Source organism: Coffea arabica, chromosome 2e (genome assembly GCF_036785885.1).
Source record: "Coffea arabica cultivar ET-39 chromosome 2e, Coffea Arabica ET-39 HiFi, whole genome shotgun sequence".
In the NCBI taxonomy this organism is placed as follows: Eukaryota; Viridiplantae; Streptophyta; class Magnoliopsida; order Gentianales; family Rubiaceae; genus Coffea; species Coffea arabica.
In genome coordinates, this window is record NC_092313.1 from 75,866,372 (window position 1) to 75,891,006 (window position 24,635).

Consider the following 24,635-nt stretch of genomic DNA (forward strand, 5'->3'; position numbering starts at 1 on the left):
TCCTGCTAGTTAGTACAGTCATAATACTTCTGTTTTCACTGAGTTATGCCTCAATCATCACTGCCTTTTGCATTTGGTCACTGGAACAGAACATGTTTTACAACTTTGATCCTGTTAGGGATTATTGGTTAAAAGACTACTTAAGCATGAAAATTGATCTCTGCAAGTTGCACCACTCTTTGTATGTAGCGCTCTATATTTATTAGCTTTAGGATGAGTGGCCTTCTGCTTAAAGATTTCCTTTCTCTGGCTTAATAGCTTTAATAATACCTCACTGCTTCAGAACTTTTTGTGGTTTCCAAAAAAATTGTTGGGAGTCAGTCGTTGGATTGAAGTACACTGGTTTTCGACACAACTATGTGGTCGTCGTGTACATCATGTATGTGTATCCCTTTAGGAACTTTAAATTTGTTACTGATCCAAGTCGAAGGTCCCAGGTTTAACTACTGGTTGTGTAATGTATCTTTAGTCTGAGATCACTCAACTCCAGATGAATGAGTCTGACCGATTCCGCAATTGGGCTAGATGTCTCTTTCAATTTTCTTCAGGGTAAGGCGTGGGATGATATATTTCCTGTTCGCTTTCTTGATTTAGCAACCCTTGCTGTCATTGAATACCAAAATGTGGATTACGGTTGCTGTTCTCTTTCCCTAGACAGGGATATGCTTTTGTAAATTAGGACCTGGAGTCAAAAGTTAGAGGATGGGGTTCGATGCCCGGGGGGGGGGGGGGGGGGGGGGAAGACATGCTAATGCTAATGCTAATGCTAATCCCTTTTCTTTGAAAAGCATGTGTCCCTTTTCTTTGAAGAGTGGCTTGGTTTGGACCGCAGCTATAATTAAACTGAGATTGTTTTATATGCCAGCACACATTCCACATAGAGAATTGAATGGTCTGAGTTGTTGCCGTAGCTTTACGCCAAGATTGCATTAGTTCCCATTGGATAGTCAGGTTCTTGGGCTGTACGTGTTTAATGCCTACACTGGCTTTGCTAATTGCAGTAATGCAGACTCAGTAGCCTGAGTTCCCCACTCTAATGTCTTATTTGCTACACCAGATGAGCACGGATTTAATTACACTACTCTCTTTTTTCTTTTTCTTTTTTTTCAGTTCCGGGATTACCTTATTAGACCCAAATGATAATAATAATTATAATAAGAGTAATAAAATAATAAAAATGAGACAAGACAGAAAGAGAGGTCATTGTAGATAAAAACTATTAGTTTCACTTTGAAACTGCTTCATGAATAGAAAAGATTCTTTTCACATGTTGTTTGCCTGCTAATACAAGTATCTGAGAATACAAGTTGGGTATTCCATTGCATTAAAACCAAGAATTTTGGAAGGTAATCTATAGGACACTCATTTTCTCACTTTGCACTTTAAACTTTAATTTTGGACGCTTTATATTCTAAACTTTCTAATTTGTCCCATTTAAATCCATTCAATGATAACTTTAGCAAAGTTAACAACATTGATGACCCAATGACAATATGGCTAATGTGGTCAAAAGATGTCGAGATTTCATAGCAAAAATAAAACAATACATTGCCATTATTTTGCATCATCTTTTATCTTGTTAATTTTGTTAATAATATCAGTAATTGAAACTATATAAATAAATAAATAATAATGTGCTAAAAAGTGGTCAAAAAAGCTAAGGATGTGTAGTTAGAACAAAACGGTACTTTGTTATTAATTTTCACCACCCTTTATTTAGTGGATAAAGTTGTGGTTCTGTCCCAGTAAACTTCGGCAGCCGTGCTTTGAGAATATGATTCTCTATTTGTTTCTACCTACTTTTCGCAAATTATTGGGAAATGACTTGTGTAACAATGAAGTACTTCATATATCTTCCATTACTTTAATGAAAATACCAAAGGCAAAACAACCTCAATTTTAGATTGATGCAGATTTCGTTAATGAAACTATCCTGTGTTTTATCAATAAAAGAAAAAAAAAATGACATGCCAAAAATGACATTGAGTTGCGCAGTTTTACTGGACTTTGCTTTACTGTTTCCCACAAATTGTAGATTAATGCTCCCAACAGGGAGTTCGGCTGGTAATCACATGCAGTAATATCCCATAAATCACCGGTTCGAATCCCGCTATGATATTGTACTTGCAAGCTCGGAGCTAGATTAATGTAGCTAAACTGGGATACCATCTTTTGTTGGAAAAAGAAAAACTAATTGCAGAATAATTTTAAGTATATAGTTGCAGCAACACTGGGGAAGGATGAATTGGATACCTCGGTGAACGAAATATAAGTAAGAAGTTTCGGGTTAAAGTTCTTCTACTTACATTAAAAAAAAAAAAATTTGTAACTACATTAAGATATCAAGAGAAATGGGCCATCGTTGGGTCCAATGTTTACAATGAAAAAAGGCAATACCATTATGCGCAGCGGTTTGTATTACGACAATTTGTTTCCTTTAAGGAGGGCCTATGGGCCTCGAGCCCTCAGCTACAACAGGTAGGTACTGTTGCAAACCCAAAGATCTCAACGCTGTTGCATTTCCAAACATCCCTATCCAAAATTCTCCACCTTAAACGCAAAAAATTCAAAAGCAAAAGGTTAGCGGAGATGTTTTTCCCCCCAAGGGACGCTCCGGATAGGAAAAGGGAAAGGTTTGAGTATCGTATTAAAGACCTTACAACTACTCGACTAATAATCTTTTTTTTTTATCATCCTTGATTAATATTCTTAAGAGCTCAATTGGAACTGAGACGTGGTCGGAGTTAAGGTTGCAAACATGTCGAACTCAATCCAGTCGCTCACGAGTTTGGTTCGTCAAAATTAACTAAGTTTGAACAGCTCGAGTTGTTTAAAGAGTTCGAAACTTAAGTATAATATGTGAAGCTCGAACTTCACGTATACATACACATATAATTTGTTTATTTATTAGTATGAAATATCTATATTGTCCGTTATTTAAAATTATATAAAATACAAATTTATATTTATTAAATTCGATTAAGCTCAGTTGATCTCGATTTACACGAGTTCGAGTAAGACAAAATAAAATCGAACTCGAGCTTGACTTTTAAGAGTTCGATAAGTTCGAGGCCAAGTTTTTTAACATACTACTCGAGCTCAATTTGACTGGATTTCACCCCTAGTTAGAGCTTTATTTTTTAACGTACAATGTACTGAAAAGTAGTAGGTGTACATGGAATGCAATTTTGTGGACTGTGATTGTCTTGACAAATATGCCCAGGTGACCACCAACACTTTTTTTTTCTTTTTTGATAGTAAATAAACTTTTTTTTCAAAAAATTATCTTTTTTGTGAAGGGGGGAGGGATGGGTTGGGTGGTATGGAGGGAGGGAGTGTAAGCAATAGGTTTCGGGTCCGAGTCCTTCTGCTTACACTAAAAAAAAAGAAGGCAAAGTTAAAAAGGGGAAAAAAAAAAGAGTGTAATTTGTTGTGTGGATTTAGTTATAATTCTCTCTCTCCTCTCATATCACCCTTAGCCCTTACTTCCTCAAACCAAATGAAATACAAGTGTTGCCAGCTAAATCACCATTGATAAGCAACATGTGAGAAACAAGAATCAATTTGTAAGTTGCCTGATGCATTCGTGACATGTCTTGATACAGAAGTAAGGTGATTATCCTCTCTTCTTAAACTACTTTTTACTACCCATTAAAACACTCACCCCCTTAAATTGGGTGAAGAAGATTTGGGTTTCTGGCCAAATGTATCTTGAGGAGCAACAATGATGCTGACCACACTGCATCTACTGCATTAGGCTGTGGACCACAAGCTATTCTTTTTGAGCTTTTAGTTCGTTACATGCAAGTTTTGGCTTTAACTTAAAAGCAGTTCACCTTCCAATGAGTTAAAACTGGCTAAAAAGAACAAGAAGAGTGCAAAAAGGTTTTGAAGAGAGACAGAAAGATTCATAAGTTTCAACTTACATCGAGGAACAGCAGGCACTCAGTAGCCCACCAGTGGGCTGATTCCAAACCAGTCCAACGGGTCCCCGTTTCCTCCTTTGATTCCCAGCCCCTCCTTTCTACAATAATAATGAATACCCCATCAAGCTATCATGATCATAAAGAGGACATAGATTAGTGATTCAGTAGCTAAAATGCATGCATTGTGTCGCTGCAATACTCAAAATGTTGTACCAAAAAAACTCCTCATCAAGTGTCATTTAGGGGCCGGGATACGTATGGTCCATTATCATTTATATCATTTGTCACGGGGAGGACAGCAGACGGCTTAATTTTTTGGCACGGGAGAAGGGAGTTATCATTAATCACAGTACGTGCGCATGTGTTTTCATGCATATAGATCATACGGCTCAATTACACCTCGAAGCAAGATTTCCAGAAAAAAAAAAGGAAAACTATTAGAATTAATCTTTTCTACACGGACAGACAGCATTGGATGAATGACAATCATACAAAATTTGAATTTGAATTTCAACTTTTACACACATGTCATTAAGCCAACGGTGATAGTATATAGACTGTCAGTGTATATAAGATTTACTCAAACTATTAACCTCTTTTATTGATAGACTGTAGTATAGGTGCTGATTATCATTAGTTATTTTTGTTTTGTCAAGAAGGTATCATGTGTTAATTAATTTTTAGTAATGCGAAGTTACTAGAGCAGCTTTGCATTTTAATTAAAATTGATTAGAGCGTAAAGATATCCAACACTCTTTTATAAAAGAAAGAAGGAGACTTCAAGGTTTTAGGTGTTCACTTCTTCAGAATAGAAGCTAAAGGGCCACTCGTTCTTAACCTGGTCACGGAATCTATACATGTAATTAGTTCTTAAAAGAAGAATGGTGGCGTGATTTTCCCTAACCATTTGAGAGTGTACGATCGATGTTGTCACACTCTTCCATAAACCGCATGATTAAAAAAGTTTAATCTCTTTGAAGATTTTCATTCTTCCCCAAATATACTGCAGCTTCCGTCAAAATCCTCCCCGACTCACCTTTCTTAGTTACTGGTACATGCTAGCCGACTCTTTTGAGGACTAGAGAAAGTACTGATGTCTGAAACCAGCACGATGGTATTGGTGTATTGGATCTACAGGTTAGATATGTCAAAAACGATCTACTTCAGGCTAGAAAGCATAAATAATTAAAGTAATGAGAATCAAACTCTTACATTATTAAAGAGGGAAAAAAATGAAGAGGATATTAAGTAGGAATGGAATCTCAACCGGCATTATTATTATTATTGAAATATAATTAATTGTGACAGAGTATACACGAACAAGTTATCTAGACGTGTTAGCACATATAGTATAAGCGAAAATTCTAAGGATTGGTATAGTGGTTTCTACCGATGCATTGGTAAAGTGGTTTGATGTGGTACGGATGTGGTAGGAGCAAGACACGTTAGGAAAAGCAAAATTGAAGGTTGTTTTTGGTGTGGGCTATGGCTGCCGGAACTTAAAATGAGTGTTGTAATGGTGGGTTCCACATTGAAATGACCCAAGACAATTTGTCAGTCACATCCCTTGGGTTCACCTCCACTGTGGGTTCACCCACGTTAACCCATGTGAAAAGACCCAAGACATTATTATTGTTTTTTAATTTCTGAACAATATACATAATGAAGAAAATGCAAAGTTAGATACATAACTAAAAAGAAATTTAAAAAAATAAATAATATATGTATGTGCAAAATTAGATAAACTTTGATTCATTTAATTACATAAATTGACAAAAGAGTAGATAATTTAAATATTTTAGAAGAAATTTTGGAATAATATGTACAATTAATTAAACCAATCATAGGAATTAATAATTGTAAAGGAGTAAACGAATGGTTAATTAATTAGTTGAGATAGAATATTTGTAGGAGAAGTAATATGTTGTTTTATTATATGAGAAGTAATTAATATGATTCTTTTATTATATTTGAGGGTAGAACATAAATAAATGTTTAAAAAATGCATTTGTAATGATATTAGTCCAAATTAATGAGAATAAAGTGATGACATAATAACCGGAGTGCAAATAGGTGAAATTTAATTAGACCACACTTGTCACTTTTAAATTTTCAACATTATCATCATAATCACTTAATTATACTTTTATAATTTGATTAACATATTGTCTATGTATTGTCATTCAATAGCACAACTAACTTTCATCGATAAACAACCATAAACATTATAATTACCTAATTCATAAAATAATATTAAAAAAGCTTTTAAAAGATCAAAGTTTATTTGTTTATTAAGATTTTATACCAATTTCTTCCATAAATAAAGTGATTGTTTTAAATTACACATAGATTGAGTGTGCCCTTTATCACTAGTAATACTAATGGTATTTGCACTAATGTATACATGCTTGAAATCAAATATCCGTATTGATTAGACTATGTAGTGATACAGTTAAGAATATTTTTAATAGGTGTAAATACAAAAATATAATTCCTCATTATCTATTCTAAAAGTATGACAACAAACAATCTTCACATTAAAAGTATTCCATATACTTTCATGGATAATATAATACAAGATGACATGCCCGAATTTACTAATGAATGAATAATTTTCTTTCAAACAACATAAAAAAACTTTTTACAGTTGGTACTCCCGAACTTGAACATATCTTTAGGCAAAAGGAGATAAAAATTTATGATTAAGTGACAAAATCAACTCCACTTTATTAGAAAATGATATCACAATAATATTAAAACTAAATCATTACTAACCAACCATTATGAAGAAAATAAGTTTAAAAGTTGTAATTTAAATCAAGAATAAATCTTATATATACTAACAGTGTATATACTATTACCGTTTGATTCATGACATGTGTGTAAATATTGAATTTCAAATTCAAATTCTGCATAGTTGTCGTTCATCCAACGTTGATAATGTATACACTGTCATTGTAGGAAAGATTATTTCTTAAATCAATACATGACATATATCCAAAATTTTGGAAGAAATACAATTTTTGTTTATAATACTTTGCATGTGTGTAGGACTGATCATTAATGTTTGAATAAAAACAAATTTGGTTCCCAACGTTTCAAATCTTAAGCATATTTAGGATAATTGACGAAAAAATGATGATTAAGGATCAAAGTCAATTTGCCACTACTCAATAGTTTTGACTTTGCATTTTTTATAGCAATGTTTCGAATTTGGATCATCATGGTATTTTAGATTTTAAATAGTGATATTAATGGTTTCAAAGGAAAAGAAATGCAAATTAGATTAAAATTATGTTGAAAATGTGCGAAAGTTCAAGAAACTTCTTTCTTTTATTTTTTTTTTATTTTGTGTATTCATCCCATTTGTTCTCATAGACTTTTACTCTTGCATAACTGGTCTCAAATGTAGCATAATATATGTATGTATGGTTTTGCATTATGGAGAATCAATTGATAATGAATTCTATTATTTTTTTGTTACTTGTATTGATATTTAAATGCTCAATTAGATATCCATTCAAACTATAAAGAATATGAACTATAAGTAAATCAGATTCGTTTTCTTTTTTCAATTTTAATAGATTATTAGTTGAATTTAAGATGAAATTAATATTTTGTATAATTGTTTGAATCATTCAATAAAATTATTAAGGTAACGGGGGGAAGGTGTAGGGTAAAATATTAAGGTAAACAAAATAGCCAAGTAACTATTTTAAAACTTTCCATTGAAACTTTGGATTTAATAGATAGAAAAATAAATTAATTGGATTTAATAGATTGAAAAGTAAATAAATTGTGTCCCCACTAAGAGAACAATTTAGTACGAGTTCAAAGTATTTTAAATGTCTGTTGGTTATATGTAGTTGACCTACTATAGTCTTTTTTTTATGAAATATATTTTGATTGTTTTACTTCTTTGGTTCTATAGATAAATAATTCAAATAAGATGACACAATGTTGTTAACCACTATGTACTTTATATAGAATAATATAGGCACAACATATCATCTAAGCTAGAAAGTATATCTTCATTAAATAAGTTAAAATTGGATAATAATACACATTTGATATAGGAGGTTGTAGTATAGGAAAAATTGAAATAGGATTTTATTGCTAAATCGATTTTGAGTAAATGTTAAGTTCCATCAATTGTTTTAAATGTGCTTAAAATTATAAATTTTAGAGACCAAATTTATTTTTAATGAAATATTATCATTTTAATATATAACTAAACATTCACATTCATAACCTGCCTATCTTGTGCGCCATTCTCAGCACACTTCTTTATCAGGTTACCGGTAATCTTTTATTTCTGTTCTTTTATTTTGTGCTTCATTTTCAAGTTGAAGTCACCCTTGTCAGTTGTTGTCCTTTGGCTCCTAGTGACTTGATGTGCGGCAGATACCATGTACAATTGTGTGTCAGTCTAATACCAATGAAATGGTAGAAACCGCTGTACCATTTTGAAGAAGCTTCGATAGTATAAGAAAGATTAGTACATACAGTTTTTTTAAAAAAAGCATTAAAGCCTCGTATGAATTGCCATTTTTCTTAAAAAAAAAATTTTTCGCTTTTCGTAAACATATTTTTTAATTATCTTTTTACATCACATACACTAAATTTTTATAATATATTTTTCTAAAAAAACTTGAAAAAATGGCAATTCAAAAGGGCTCTAAATTATTAACATTAAACATGCATAACACTTGCTAAATATGTCTAATGTTGGCATTCGATATTTTATTGATAAAATCCGATGTACCCTCTCATCCGTGAATTGCATTCATTATAAAATTGTGTGGAACCACAGCCCCCTGGTCCAGTAAACTAGTATACCTGAACTGATGCGCATGAATGACAGCTGCCACCAATGCAACTACCAACACACTCTGCTAAAAGAGATATGGAGAGAGAGAATGGAGAGTAGTAGTAGTATACTGGTACTAAGCTTGTACACCATGAAAAGTAACGAGGTTAATGATGAGTGAGTGGTACACTAGTACTACTCTCTATTACTCCGAAAAAGAAGAGGAGAAAGGGTGGTGTTTGCTGAAAAGAAAGGCAAGAAACAGCATATGGGTTCCAGACAGAGCATTGAATGAGTTTGAAATTTCAGCTTGAATCGAGGGTAAGAAAGACAGAGATGTGTGAGTCAGACAAAGCACCGAAATTTTGAAAATTCGACAGAAAGAGAGAGACACAGGGGCATGGAGAAAGAGGAAAAAGGTAGAGAGAGGGATGTGAAAAAGGAAGAATTTTTAGGATTAAAGTTGAAACGCGGGATGTTGGTGGGGAAAAGAGGGGGTAATACTACTCCTTCGCCTACATGGAGATATGGTGGTTTGACTCAATCTCAGGCTGCTGAGGGTTCTAGACTTCAAGATTTCAGCTTTCCCTCCAATTTCCCTGCCAAAATTTCTGCCAGACAGCTTGGTGCCAACTTGTGGGAAGTCCAGCCTCATATGGAAGTGGTCGAGATGAGTAAAGCTGCTGCTAGGCCTCTTCTACGTCACAAAAACAAGGTTAAGGACAAGGGCTTTGAGCTTCCCAAGACCCACTTTGATCAGCCTCCTCATAGCCCCCAACATCAGGTAAAACTGCTCCCACTCCCCCCCTCCCCCCAACCAAAACCAACCCCCGTCCTTTTCTTCCATCTTTTCCTGTTTATTTCAGTTATGATGCCCTTGGATTTTCTTAGATTTTTTGGGTCCATGCTATTTTTGCTAGGGCTTTTTTAGTTTTACCACATTATTCTTTTTCTTAAAGCCTACTACCATACTAGTTAGGATTTGCTTTGAGAAAAAATTGATCTTTTACTCATATGCGGTACTTTACTGGAAACTTTGGTGTTCACGGAAGAATATCATTTAAGGTAGTGTTTAATTAGGCCACTTAACCAGTGATCTCTCTTTCAAGTGTCTCTTAAAAGATCCAAATGTTTCGACAAGAGCAAGGTTCATGGTCAGGTTAAGTAGAGGAAATGGCGTTAGAAAATTTTGCTTTATGAGGAACTAGGTTTTACTTTTAAATGCATCTATATTTGCACATTATTGTTTAGGATTCACCATTCTATGATTATGCTGATCTTGAGAAATATTGAAGAGTTTAATGCTTAAGTTCTGGTCCTCGCATCTGCATTCCGGCAGCCACCAACTGAAAGTGAGCTAAAGAAACGTTTTACAAAGGCATTGATGCAACACGATCACTCAGCTGAAAGAAATGGGCGTGCTTTACCACCAGAGACTCCTGGAAGTAGTAGCTCTATGGAGGTATTTTTTTTATTTTCATTTTACTTCTGGCCCGTTTTTACATATTTTTTTATCTTGCAATTGCTCTGAAGGCAAAACCTCTGGAAAAAGACATATAATTAAGTGGAATCGTTCACTTAATATGATCAGGGAAAGGAAGGGTTTTATACATCCAACTAAGATCTGTAGTGGATAGAAGTAGAGCGACAACATAGGCCAAGTTTGCTCCTGCATGTCGCCTAACCCCTCAAGATGACTATAAGAAAGGATTACAACCCTCTCAAATAGGATCCTGTCATTGGAATCAACCAACTGATGTAATCCACATTTACAACTGAGAATCAAATATGTTGACAGTATTACTGAGACCCTTGTACAGTATTTAAAGTCTCAGTTCATTTGACTTGTGTTTCTTGTTGTTGCAACTTTTTCTTGAATCAAGCTATGACTCTCTCGCGCGTGCACACACACACACACACATATTTGCTGCTGATCTTGTGATAATTACTGCAAATTCAACCACTTGGTTATTTTCCTGGACCACCTCTCATGCAGTGTCTCAGGAAGTGTATAGTCTGAGGATATGAAGCAAAATTTAGTAGCTGTCTAGAGCATATTCAAGAGAAAAAGATTGTGTTAAATATGTACGTGATGTCTTTTTTAGATGGTTTTCAGCACAAACAAATTCTTCCCGTTTCTCTCGGGAACTTGCTTTTTTCTTCCTTTACTTTTTCCCTTTCTTTTCTTTTTAAATTTTTGTCAGACCATTACTACCAATTGCTGAACTTTATGTTTATATTCATTGAGTATGATCTTCTTCACCTGATTACGGTAACACCAAGCTGGTCAATGTTTCTTGTTTACTTCCGCCAGATGACTCCTTATAGACCGGATATCACCCCAACTGGTGCTCTGCACCTTAAAGGTAGACTCAGAGAATCAAGCTACAACCTCAAGACATCCACAGAGTTACTTAAAGTACTCAATAGGATTTGGAGCCTTGAAGAACAACACACTTCAAATATTTCATTGCTAAGAGCAATGAAGAAGGAACTTGATCATGCACATGCAAAAATTAAAGAATTGTTACAGGAGAAGAAAAGACACCGTAGGGAAATGGATGATATGATGAGACAGTTGACTGAAGATAAATTGATAAGGAAACATAAGGAGGAAGATGATGTTGAAGATACTTTCCAGTCTATGAGAAAAGAAATTGAAGATGAAAGAAAATTGAGAAAGCATTCAGAAAGCCTTCATCGTAAGTCAGCTCGAGAGTTAGCAGATGTCAAGTCTTCCTTCTCAAATGCTGTGAAAGAACTTGAAAGAGAAAGGAAAGCACGGATACTGCTGGAAGACTTGTGTGATGAGTTTGCCAAGGGAATAAGAGATTACGAACAAGAGATCCGACTCATAAAGAAAAGATCTGAAAAGGATTGGACGTTACAGGAGCATGCTGATCGATTGATTCTTCACATTTCTGAGGCTTGGCTTGATGAACGAATGCAGATGAAGCTGGTGGAAACTCGCTCTGGTCTTCCAGATAAGAGAACAATTGTGGATAAGCTAAGCATAGAAATTGAAACCTTCCTTCAAACTAAAAAATCTGTTTCTTCTACAAATGATGATACGTTGTCATCAAAGATGCCTGCTGGAAGTCACTTACGTAGGTATTCTTTAGAGTCCTTTCACTTGAATGAGCCTGGAAGTGCTCCTCTGAATGCGGATGAAGAAGATTATGTTGATAGTGGTTTATATTGTTCTCAATTGAAAAGAGGTTCAAGTAAGAAAGAGAGCAATAGCTCCTCCAAGAAACAAAGTGAAAATGCTCCAGCTGGTCATCTTGCAAAGATTGTCAAATCAAATCATATCAAGAAAAAGCTTCTGTCACAGGAACATATGGATGATTCTGATCATTTACACCCAGAACTACAGTCTAAAGAACAAAGTTTAAGTGATTTGTCAGGCAACGAGAATGGGACCCAACCTGTGAACAAGGAACCAGCACCAACAAGGATGGGGAACCCTGTTGAAATGAATGCGGCAAGCGAACCTTGCTTGTCCTGCAATGCTAAACAACACCAGGAGAATAATCATGCAGAAAATTCTTTTGATCCATCGTTATTTACTGGTCCTGCCAGCCCAGTGGAAAAGTGGACGTCCAAAGCACAAGCTGCAGATCTTGAAGCCCCTGAATCTTCTTCACAGCATCAAGGTATTAAAGAAAATACTTTGAAGGCAAAGCTTCTTGAAGCAAGGCTCGAAAGTCGCCAGTCCCGCTCCAGAGCTTCCAAAGTGCTTTAGTTCATGAAAATTTGAAAGGTACAAATTGAACTTTGACCCTAAAACGTCTCATCATCAATATTGAGTTCATCCTTCTTTTAGATGCAGATATTAGACACAGCTCGTACATTGGTTACTTTGTAACTTTGGGTTTGCGGTGATGTAAATGGGAAATGTATGTCTTTTAGCAGATATGTGAGAAACCTTGTCCGCTAATTATAAAGTGATATGTGGATCTTAGACAGACCACTTTGGATATGGTTCTTTCTGATATGTATGTGCAACTTGTATCCTTAGAAACGAGCATAAAATTTTTACTTCAAGGAACCTTCTAACTTCTATTGGTTATTGCTCTTGTGAAGGTTCCTCTTCCTATATTTAGGAGAGCAGTAAGGAATAATTGTGGATTTTATAATTCCATTGAAGTTAATAAATATTTACCTTATAGCCAGCTATTTCAGTGCTTCTGTAACCATTTTATCTAGTAGTTGACTAGAAACTTCTTTTAATTGGTGATCCAACTATAACTGTCCACAAACTCACTTCTGCATTTTGAGTTCTTGGATTTAATTTGTGCTTTTTGACTTTGTTCTTATAATCTGTATAAAACTTGTTGGCATCAAGAGAAAAGGGGGTGTCTGTTTGGAGGGCATCGTCCTGTTACATGTTGCAAGGGGTTTGTGTTGAGGCATATTGACCTCGAGTCTCATGAAGCATCGGAGTTGTTCACCATGTTTCGGTATCTACCCAAACATCCCTGAAGCTATCATACATTCTTCTTCGTGTTTTGCTTGCTCTTTTGCTTAAAACGTCCCTTCTAGATACTGAAACTATTGATACATTTTGTCTTCATGTTTTGCTTGTTCTTCTGCTTAAAGTGTCCCTTAATTCACATCTAGAGATCAAATTTCCTGCTTTTAAAGGATGGATTTACTCGTTAATTTGTAGTCTTATTTTATAATACTGGAGCAGCATTTAGTTCTCTTCTCGTGATACTTCTGCTAGATGATATAGCACAATTTCTTGGGGATAGCCAGCCTATATGAGCCTTAGAGACTAAACATGGTTATGGTTAAGATAAATGATAGCACTAATTCAGATATTGAATGCTTTGTATCTGCCTTTAAAAGTTTCTCCAGTACCAGGTGATGAGCAAAATCTTTTGTGTAGCCTTAACTTAGTGGTCATCTCGAAAGAACAATTTGCATGTTTGTCAACAATTGCAAATTGTTCATTTTCACTGCTATTCTTGGGTGCTGGATTTTCATCTTCCTCATTGTTGATGGCTGATTTTACTTATAATTCCCCCTGCATGATCATAAAACAATAGAAGAAGACATCTTGTCATGAGTCTTATTTACTTTTCCCCCCTTCAATCGGTGGGTGGATTCCATTCATAGTTGCCAAATACACCAGCTAATTAGGTGGCTTGCAATGGTTGACCGATTAAGCACAATCAGGCCAAAAAAAAAAAAAAAAATCTCTAATATAGGTGGATAGGAGTAGTAGTTGTTTTCGAATCCCTCGTGAAAATTGAGCCGAAATTTGTTGGAGAAAAGTTTTAGCTGATCAAACATACCCGTATGATATGCAATTTCCTATCCTTGCGAAATTTGTTGCATTATCGAAAGTGGTTTGGTCGGTTTCTTGCACGAAAGAAAGAGCAAGAGTTTTGTTCAAAAGAAGAGAAAAGGTTTCCCACGTTTTATTGCAACGGCAAAGTACCTTTGGATTCAGCTCGTGGAACGGAACCTTAGGACTATTTAAATTAGAGCATCGGATCTGAGGGTAAAAACAGGTCATGCTCAAATTGAAGTTTCGCAGAAATTGTACAATGCAGGAGAACCTTCTTATAGTCACATAGGAACTAGGGTATTAATTGATGGAAGAATCAAACATAATCTCGGCTGACTTTAGGCTTGAGCCCCGATCATCAACCCACCCAATCTCCCAACTCCCAAGCGACATTTGTACACTGTTACAGGTCTTTATTTTTTGTTAAATAAATAATAATGTACTAAATGGTGCTTTAAAAAAAAAAGTGCATCGAAAACACTACTGATATCAGCACTCATCAATTCGTGATAGAGCTTTTAATAAATAAATCGGATTATTAGGTCCTGGTTCGAACCTTGCTGTCAGCAATTTGTGGAGGATGGGGAATAGTCTGCGGGATCCACTTTCTGCGGGACACTCCTAACAAAAATAATAAATAAACAAATTGAACTATTCGCGAACATGTTCGCGTTCAGCTCATTCGAGTTTGAAAAAGGTTTTATTGTTAAATAAACGAGTCAAGTTCCCACACGATGTTAGAATAGTTTAGTAGTCGAATAGAACATGAATTTGTTTGCAAAGTATTTGAATAGTCTGTGAGCGCATATATAATTATAAAAATAAATGAATATAAATATAAATACATTTAGTATTATTAAATATACATATATTATATTTTACTAAAAAATAAGTAATTATACATAAATTAGTATTATCTAGTTTTTGAAAACTAAGAAATACAATTAAACTTAGGGCTCGTTTGGGGTTGCAATAGTTTATTAAAAAGTACTTTCCTAGTAGAGTTTTTAATAAAAATATTTATCAATTTTTTAAGTACTTTTAAATTTATTATTTGGAGGCACAATTTAATAAGTACTTATTTTATTAGATAATGTATAGTTTGAAATTTTTTAAAAGTATTTATCTCTTTATTTGTTTCATAATATAGGATAAAATGATTAAATTTGATATTTTATTTTTTTTAAATCACAAAAGTTACTCTAAAAGCATCAAATTTCAACTTTTTACAAAAAAAAAAATGCTTTTAATACTAAAGCCTTTACTCCTAATTTCATGAGATGATATTCACCAAACACTTTAAAATTACTTTTAGCACCTAAAATTACTTTTTTATTAAAAGCACCACACACCCCAAACCGGGCCTTATTCTGAATAATGTGTTATTTATTAAGATATAATTAAATCATCTCCAAACTCAAATTCGAATTCAAATTCAAATATTTATATAAATAAATGAATCCAATTCGAACAATATTTATAGTTAATTAATATTTGAGCCAAATTCGAATCTTATTTATATAATATATGACCAATACCTGAACACCAAATATTCGATTTGATTCAATTCGACTCGTTAAAAGTTGGAATCCGTGCCCCATACTCCACTCTCAAGTGTTACAAGGCTCCTCGTTCTCTTCACAACTCACATTGCCCTCTTGCTTTCTATTTTTTTATAGAAGTTAAATTAAGGTAACCACGTTCTGGTCAACGATTTAAAGTCTGTCACGAGATTGCAAAATTGGCTGCGAATAAATAGACAAAAATATATGTGTAGCAAAATAGACCAATAAATGATTAGTTTAGAATCCTCAACGCGAACTACCAGCATATGCTTCCAACGTTGAGGCGGCCACCTAAACATGCCTGCCACTCTTTGATTGATTCCAAAGTTGTTCGTGGAGAATGTGGTCCTCTTTCATAGTCATTTCCGCTGCCACTTTTGTTTTTCATAATTGGAATTTTGGAACTATCTTGTTTGGAAGTCACACAAGAATTGCACGTTACCTCATACCCAGCACACACCACACGCACACAACCCCCCCCCCCCCCCCCCCCCCCCCCCCCCCCCCCCCCAAAAAAAACACAAAAAAAAAAAAAAAAATTTTCCAATCCTGGCTGTCTTTCGAAAAACAATGGGTGAAGATTGAACTGAATTTTGGCTGCTGGGACGAAATCACACCTTGACTTTTACCTAGAATGGGTGAAGGTTTGTCGGTTCAATTCTTCGTTGGTCATTTAATAATTTTGTCACTTTGAAACTAAGCCATTTTCATTTCATCACCCATTTTTCAGTTCTTGTTTCCACTATTAAACACGTAAGTTGGAGTTTGACGTCGTGTTAATCCCTTTTCTTTTCCCTTATGTCGAGTTTTCAGAACCGTTTAAATATTTTGTCTTGTTCTCAACTTGCTTCTGGTTGCATAGAAGTAGATTTTAGAAAATCAAAATTCAAAAATTCAAAATAAATATTTTTTTTATTTTCACCTTTTTTTGACTCAAAAAATTCAAAATTAATGTACTAAAAGAACACAATAAAATAGTTTTCTTTTTTCTTTTTTAAATTAAATCTTGATAATCAATTGAGAAGAAAGGCCAAAGATCCAACTTAGCAATTTCTCCATTGAATTAGGGCCAGTTTCAGGTTGTGGTAATTATTGAAAAGTACTTCACCTAATGAATTTTTAATAAAAGCACTTGTTTAAGTATTTTTAAATATATTTTTTCGATACAGAGTTTAATAAGTCTCGATTTAATAACTCAATTCAACACTTAAATTTAATGCGTGCACATTTTAACATCTTTGGACGCATGTAATAACAAAAAATGGAATATCTGAATTGTTTAAATAGCATTGAATTTTTTAGGCACAACTTACTCCAAAAAATAAGTGATAAACTATTTACTCATCGTTTAGTGATAAACACTCACTGAATCTTTTAGGCAGAAGTTACTCCAAAAAAATAAGTTATACTATGCTATTTATTTATTGTTTAATATGATGTACACTCAAATGTAAATTTAGACTTCAAATTTCAGTTTTCAAACTTCGTGTTTATCAAATGCATCCTAAGTACTTATTATATTGGATAATATGTAATTTGAAAATTTTTAAATTTATAAATCTCTTCATTTTGTTCATAGTATAAGATAAAATGAATAAATTTAATGTTTTATTTTTTAAAACACAAAAACTATTTTAAACGCACCAAATTTTAGCTTTTGCTAAAATATTTTAGCACACAAAATTATATTTTTTTATTAAAAGTACTGTAACCCCAAAAGGAATTTAATCTTGTATACATTGATAGAGTACATACCAGCAAACGCTGTTGCGTGTACAAGAATTTCAATTTAAATTTAAATTTAAATTAGGTGGCATTTATCTATACCTGCTTATGTATAAAATGAATCTCAATCCATATTTTCTTGTGAATAACATAAAATTTAATTCAAATTCAAATTGGGATGAGATGCATACATAAAATGCAACAATATTACTAACAAAAGGCCATAGAGACTTAATATAGAAGTCAATAACCGAACTTTGATCCAAAAATTTAAACTAGTAAATTTTGCACTCTAATAACCTCTTTCTATATCTCTAAACTAATGTGAAACTACTAATTCTACTCATAAGCTAACAAAAATGTAAAACTCCAGCTGCAAAATTTTTAAAATTCAAGGGAAGTAAAGCAATTTCAAATTGGGTATGCTCCTCAATATCAATTAACAAAACACTTCTATAGTAGTATTCTGTGTTTGCAAATTGTATTCCCTATTCCTTATTTTCTTTGTAAAGTTGTAATCTCAATTACTTATTTAAATCAGAGTCCAATAAATGGAATACCGAACACGCAGTCTTACATTTGACTCATTCCCTCTCCATATCTCCACAATTCAGTTCCTGTTCCTCCTTCTCCCCAGTTTCCTAGTGTATTACCACCTGATATTTATAGTTCAAAAAATCTCTTCCAAACCTAGGGTTTTGGGGGTGGGGGGAAGAGAGAGACAAGTTAGCTAAGAAATTTATTATTTTGTAAGAAAACATAAGGTCAGTAATTGTTCTCATTTGATTATCATGAGGGATGCGAATTTGGATTTATTTGACCCAAGGACGGCTGTGATGGACAGCTCCGTTTACTCTCCCACCAGCAGCAGCCGCGACCCGGATTTTGGGTTCGCTTTCAACGACAGCAATTTTTCCGACCGGATTCTCCGGATCGAGGTCTTGGCCGACGATTCACCCGATTCTTTTTCCGCCGCCGCCGCCTGCCAGAGTCTTGCCGATTGGGCTCGCTATCGTAAGCGCCCTAGAGAAGACATCAAAAGGCAAAATGGTATTCTCTCTTGTTGTCTTTGCCCTAGATATATTGTGTTTACATCTAGTATTTTCTGATTAATTAGGGTCTTGTTGCTGGCGATGATGGTTAAGTTAACACTATGCTTTTCTTATTGAAACTTGCTCATGATACCGTGGACTTCCGAGTAGGGGATTTTGGCTCTGAGAAACTTAGCCAAAGTACCACAGAAATGCAAGTTTGGGATGATGGTTTCGGTCGTTGTGGCTTTTTTTTTCAAATATATAAATAAAAGAAGGGGATGGGTGGAACAAGAAGCTGGAAGAGGATTGCGAAAGCTACAATTGAATCCTTGTTTAAGCCGAGGAAGCAGACCTTTCACCGTTCGTTATGCTCTGTTCTGTTCTCGATTTTTGGAGTGAAAATGTGACTGTGCAAGGTTGTATTGAGGGATCACTCATCACGTAAACTGATTATTAAATGACTTGAAAGAAGGGTTACCGTTCTTTTTGAACTTTTTTATTTTTTGACCTTTTAATCTGTTGGTGTCAAAGAATAAATAACTATTTCGTGAAATTTTGATGTTGCTCATGTTTACTGGTGGTTACGACACCAGATATTTACATGGTTGGACGTTACCTTTGACTTGTGAGGCTGCTGTAACTAGAGACTAGCAAGAGTGCAGGACTACCGTGTTTTGGATATATGTAGAGGTGGCAAAATGGATAACTGGTTAGTTAATGGTTTTACTTAAATGGATTGTGGATGAAATCAATCCAATCCAATTACAACCCGTTGAAAAATGGATCTAAGCGATCTAGTTAACCATTTTATTCTCTTACAACTAAATTTATTCATCCTCCTTCAGCCATACCAATTTAGATGCCTTTAGTTTTTTTAACTCAGTCAAGTGATCCATACCATTTCTGCCTGCAGCTTCTGTTTTAGTCTCAAGTTTGCGTCCAATGACTCAAAAGCCGGCCAAAGTGTGGTCCTCTTCTAGCTTGTTCACCAACAAGCTCTAGCTTCTGTGTTGCCTATTTAGCTCTTTACTTCTTCTTTCACCGAGTCAAACTCAACCCAACTCACCTCTCTTGCCACTCGCCGGTCGTCACCATTAAGCCCCTTTCTTCTTTCTGTTTTGCACGTCTGGCTATGATTTAATTTCTGATTCACCCCTCTGAGAGATCTTCTTCCCCTTATATTGCGGCATATGAAAATGACCATGTCCAAACACTTTTTCAGGCGGATTACAAACCCGACTAAATCAAGTTAACTTTGCATTCCCCCAACTGATTGCACTCGTTTTGCAACTTACAAGCTTCATGTAGCCTCAGCTTCACAATTATCATCATCATCAAAGCTAATACCTCATCCAAGCTGATTCAAAAACTTGCCTTCATTAATTCCTGAATTGGAGTTGAAAACTAAAACAAATGTAAAATTCAGATATAAAAGCTTAGCAAAGTCATGTACATGGTTGTAGTGGCCAAAAGAGCAGCAGCTTAGACATTCCCACAGGAGCAATTGGAATTTCAAAGGCCCGGGTTTCCAAACGGGTTGAATGGCTAAAATTTGAGCAGTTGCGGTTATTACATGTTTGACTGTGTGAATGAGTGTGTAGTGTGTGGGTTAGTATTTGAGTGTGTGAATGTGTGTGCTAGCATGGCTGAGTAGCAGGACTTTTATGCTACTGGGTTTGTTTTTTCGATTATTGGTTTTACATGGATGACATGTATAATCCATTTAAATCCCCTAACTTAGGTGGGTTTAAATGGTTATCCGTTTAAAATCATTTAGGGTTTCTTACTCATCCAAATCCATTTAAGCTATGTTTAATTGGATGGATAACTGGATATGGATCCAAATTGCCCCTTCTAGATATATGTATTCTCCAAACTCTGTCGAGAATGCATTTGAAGTATAGAAACTTGATAGTATGAAGATATTGAGAATAATGTATTTCTTTTGAATAAGAGTTGTACACTACATCCTTTGGTCATATTAAACTGATGTCTGGCACTGTTTGATGCTATAAAAGGAAGAACTTTTTCTTTTTCCCCTTTTCCAGGTTGGATGATTTGATAAAATATATTGAATGCATGTCTAACACTATTTAATGTGTTAATTCAAAGAATGTCATTGTTGCTTTCAGTGGCTGAATGATTTGATGACAGATGTTGAACATGTAAGACTGTATGAGGCAATAATGTAAATACAGTTTGCTTATTTCTCTTAATGGCTGGATTCTTTGCTAACACGTGTTGAATGCTTATCCTTCTGAATGTGGTATTGATATTAACATTAGATTGCTTGGTGAGTGCATCAGAGCTAGAAGTTTTGGATGTTTAACTTATATTATCTTTTCTTTGACTTGTTTGTCTCCAGTTGGAATCTTTAGACAAATAGACTCATTAATTCATCAGATATTGGGTTTTGAATGTGCTTTTGTTTCGTTTTAATTCTGCATAAGATTGCTTAGACTTACACAGTTTCTTATGCTGGTATGGGTTTTGCTGATTTAATCAGACATGTGCCACTCATTTGCAGCTTTGGATATCACCGTGTGTCCTGAGGAGCAGGTTCTTAACTGTGATCAGCCTGATACTGACGATGTAATACGAGGCGAAAATCAGGATGAAGAAGAATTTGCAATGATTGAAGAATCACCCTCAGGTCTTACATGCACTGAAATTCCACATTTTCTTTTCCTTAATATCTTAGGACTGTTATTCTTTCCATTTAGTAAATGACATTTTGATTTTTTTTAAATTATGTTTTTCACCTTCTTTATCCACTTATGGAGACAGAAATCTTGCATTTAGTTGTTAAATTTCAAATATAGAAGTTAGAACACATAATAGTAAGTTAAGTAATTGCTGCCTTGTCCTGTCTATAGTTCCTGTGGCAGACCGTGGAGAGTTTGGTCTTAAGTGCTGTTTTTCAGAGGTTTACTTGCATACACGTGTATGCTTATATATGTATACACACACACAAATCCTATTGTTTTAAGTGAAAGGCATACCACAAGTAAGGGTTACCCCCAGGAAATATCCATCAGTCTTCCTGCTTAGAAATTTCACTGTAAGTCTGATAATTGGCTGGGATCCGTTGTAGATGTAATTCATGTTAAGGAGGAAGAAGAAATACTAGTTTTATCACTTCTGTGAAACAACTTATATGTCTTTAGGTACTGTAATGATGTTGCTTTGTGCACTTGGTGCAGCTTGTTGCTCAAGTGAATGGAGAGCTGCAGTTTACGGCTGCTTTCTGAAGATGTATTTGAGTTAGAAGTTTCTACTTTTTCTTGCAGTATATTCAAAAACTAGTGGTATCACATGCAAGAAAATGGTTTTAAGATTTGCTGTTCATGTTAGACTTTCATAAGAATAAATTTGTCCTGAATAGATGTCATTGCTCATTTGCTAGGATATTTTGTTCAATGTTGCAAAATGTTCTCGTAGTGATGCAAGTGCTACTTATTTCTAACTTGCAAAATGCTCTCTTAGTGGTGCAAGTGCTACCTATTTTTAACTTGCAAAATGTTCTGAAGTCTCTGTCCATGTAGCTAGAATAGTTCTGTATTGCAAAGTGGTCTGCCCATTAAGTCTGAAGCTTCATGCTGCTCGTATAGGAGATGAGGCTGCAAATAGTGATGATTCAAGTTGTGACATGGACTCTTCAAGAATTTTAAGAGTTAAGACACTGCATATTAGCTCGCCCATTTTGGCTGCTAAAAGCCCTTTTTTCTATAAGGTAACCATTGCCTTTGTTCTTTGCTGCATTTGTTATTGCTTTACAATTGGTGGATGATCGGTAATTTGCTTTTGAGTACATGTAGCTCTTTTCGAATGGGATGAGGGAGTCGGAGCAGAGACATGTAACCCTGCGAATTAATGCCTCAGGTATTGTTGTAATTTGGGCATTTTTAATAGCTGAATCATGTTTGTTTTGGGTTCTTATCAGAGTAAAAGTAGTCATATTCCTTTTGCTTTCTTTGAAATGGTTGCAAAGGATAACTGCATGTGTTTTGAATGGAGTATATATAGATTGTGACTATTTTCTGATTAATACTACCATCTATTTGTTTCTCCATGTTGTGTTGCAGAGGAAGCTGCCCTTATGGAGCTCCTGAATTTCATGTATAGCAATAGCTTAAGTACAACCACAGCACCTGCTTTGCTGGATGTGCTGATGGCTGCCGACAAATTTGAAGTTGCGTCATGTATGAGGTATTGTGGCCGTCTTTTGCGTAATTTGCCGATGACACCAGAATCTGCATTGCTATATCTGGAGCTTCCATCTAGTGTCTTGATGGCTGAAGCAGTACAGCCCTTGACTGATGCAGCAAAACAGTTCTTAGCTATTCGCTACAAAGATATAACAAAGTAAGTCACCTGGTCAATACACCTGTAACTTCCCTCCCGCGCCTCTGGCAAATGGGAAAAAGAAATAGTGGAGAAAAGAACAAAAATGTTTGTGTCACTTTTTAACATGTTCTTTCGTTGTGACTTTTTGTGATCTCCTACCGTTTTCACGTGGTTTCCTTTTGTAGCCATGTTAAGCACAAAACTTGAGGATTTTCAACTCTATATGAGTTTGCTATTGCAGCTAATGCTTACTGACATATGTTGGCTAAAAAGAAAAGGGTTTCCTTGCCTGCATGTCAAATAAGCTGGATATATTTGTTAAGTTGTGTTTCTTAACGTAGATAGTGGACTGACATCATATGAATAAACTGATGAAGTAAATTGTCCGGTTTTAACTTTTATTTTTTGACGTGAATCACCTTGGTTAGGTTTCAAGATGATGTTATGAACTTGCCTCTGGCTGGAATTGAGGCAATTTTGGCCAGTGATGATCTCCAGGTGGCATCAGAGGATGCTGTTTATGACTTTGTATTGAAGTGGGCTAGAGCTCATTATCCCAAGCTAGAGGAGCGGCAGGAAATTGTTGGCTCTCGTCTTAGCCGCTACATCCGCTTCCCTTACATGACCTGCCGAAAGCTTAGGAAGGTTCTGAATTGCTATGACTTTGAGCATGAACTTGCTTCCAAGTTTGTTCTTGAGGCCCTCTTTTTTAAGGCTGAGGCACCACATCGCCAGCGCATTCAGGCAGCAGAGGATTCCGCCTCAAGTAATCGTCGTTATGTGGAGCGGGCTTACAAGTACCGTCCTGTAAAGGTGGTTGAGTTTGAACTTCCCCGCCAGCAGTGTGTTGTCTACTTGGATCTTAAGCGGGAGGAGTGCGCGAACTTGTTTCCTTCTGGTCGAGTATATTCACAGGCATTTCACTTGGGTGGGCAAGGTTTTTTTCTATCTGCACACTGCAACATGGATCAACAGAGTTCTTTCCATTGTTTTGGTCTGTTTCTGGGGATGCAAGAAAAAGGTTCAGTGACATTCGCTGTAGATTATGAATTTTCTGCAAGATTAAAACCAACAGAGGAGTACATGAGCAAATATAAGGGTAATTACACTTTTACTGGGGGAAAAGCTGTTGGGTACCGGAATTTATTTGGTGTGCCATGGACTTCTTTCATGGCCGAAGACAGTCTCTATTTTATCAATGGTATACTCCATCTTAGGGCTGAGCTTACCATGAAGCGATGACTCCTAATCCTATGCATTCAAGAAAGAGCTGCACTTTTGCCTCTCAGGCCGATCTAGACTTCAATTAGTCAGGATTGGAGAGGGCAAAGAAGATTGTGCAAAGCTGGCACCACTAACATTTCTCTGAATCAGTTTTTGGATGACATTGTAAGCACTCGTTATGAGCCAAGCCAGGCTATAGGTGAAGGTTGTAAATGATCTTTCTGGAACTGGGAATGTCTCGTCTGACCTGTTAAGAACGCTTTTTAAGAAATATACAGGCTAACCGTGAATTTTGTGATTAGGTTGCGTTTGCGTGATGCGTTCTTGTTTTTGTTTTTTATTTGCCGAAGCTGATAAAACATGTTAAGAGAGAGAGGGTGCTTTTGGATCGCTTGCTTTTACATATTCTGTCTAGCAGCCGCCGAGGCCGGAACATTCTTCTTGATGCTAGTAGTGTCCTTTGCCTGGCCTGGTATATGATTGCCGTTTAGTAGCTTTGACTTTTAAGGCTGAGGGCTGCTGCTGGTGATACTCATTTCCTCCCTCCTCAAACTTGGTGTACGTAGATTATGACTGGAGACATATTATACATTATTATTGTGGCCATTTTATGTCCAAATGTGCTTGACTAGGTTTTGCCCTGTGGGGTTTCCATCCCACATCGGTTTCGGGGGGGTTGGGTTTGGGTTTATTAGTCCCTAGGAG

General features: G+C 35.4%; 2 protein-coding genes across 4 annotated transcripts; both read left to right on the top strand.

Annotated features, from left to right (window-relative positions):
• The first annotated feature begins 8,746 nt into the window (after window positions 1-8,746).
• Window positions 8,747-12,915, top strand: LOC113733262 (uncharacterized protein At5g41620). The gene is made up of 3 exons (XM_027259536.2): window positions 8,747-9,520; window positions 10,076-10,198; window positions 11,051-12,915. The coding sequence occupies exons 1-3, from the start codon at window positions 9,137-9,139 to the stop codon at window positions 12,479-12,481; spliced, it is 1,938 nt and encodes a 645-aa protein (XP_027115337.1). The 5' UTR covers window positions 8,747-9,136; the 3' UTR covers window positions 12,482-12,915.
• Window positions 12,916-17,864: 4,949 nt separating this feature from the next.
• Window positions 17,865-24,231, top strand: LOC113733264 (BTB/POZ domain-containing protein POB1). 3 transcript variants are annotated; one of them, XM_027259537.2, is made up of 6 exons: window positions 17,865-18,375; window positions 20,866-21,012; window positions 21,971-22,092; window positions 22,178-22,241; window positions 22,445-22,724; window positions 23,135-24,231. In XM_027259537.2, exons 1-6 carry the CDS (start codon window positions 18,117-18,119, stop codon window positions 23,946-23,948), a joined length of 1,686 nt encoding a protein of 561 aa, XP_027115338.1. In that variant the 5' UTR covers window positions 17,865-18,116; the 3' UTR covers window positions 23,949-24,231. The 3 variants fall into 3 exon arrangements, with proteins under 3 accessions (XP_027115338.1, XP_027115339.1, XP_071937332.1); XM_027259538.2 differs by having other exon boundaries at window positions 17,866-18,375; window positions 20,887-21,012; XM_072081231.1 differs by lacking the exon at window positions 17,865-18,375 and adding an exon at window positions 18,609-18,775 and having other exon boundaries at window positions 20,887-21,012.
• The last annotated feature ends 404 nt before the right edge of the window (window positions 24,232-24,635 follow it).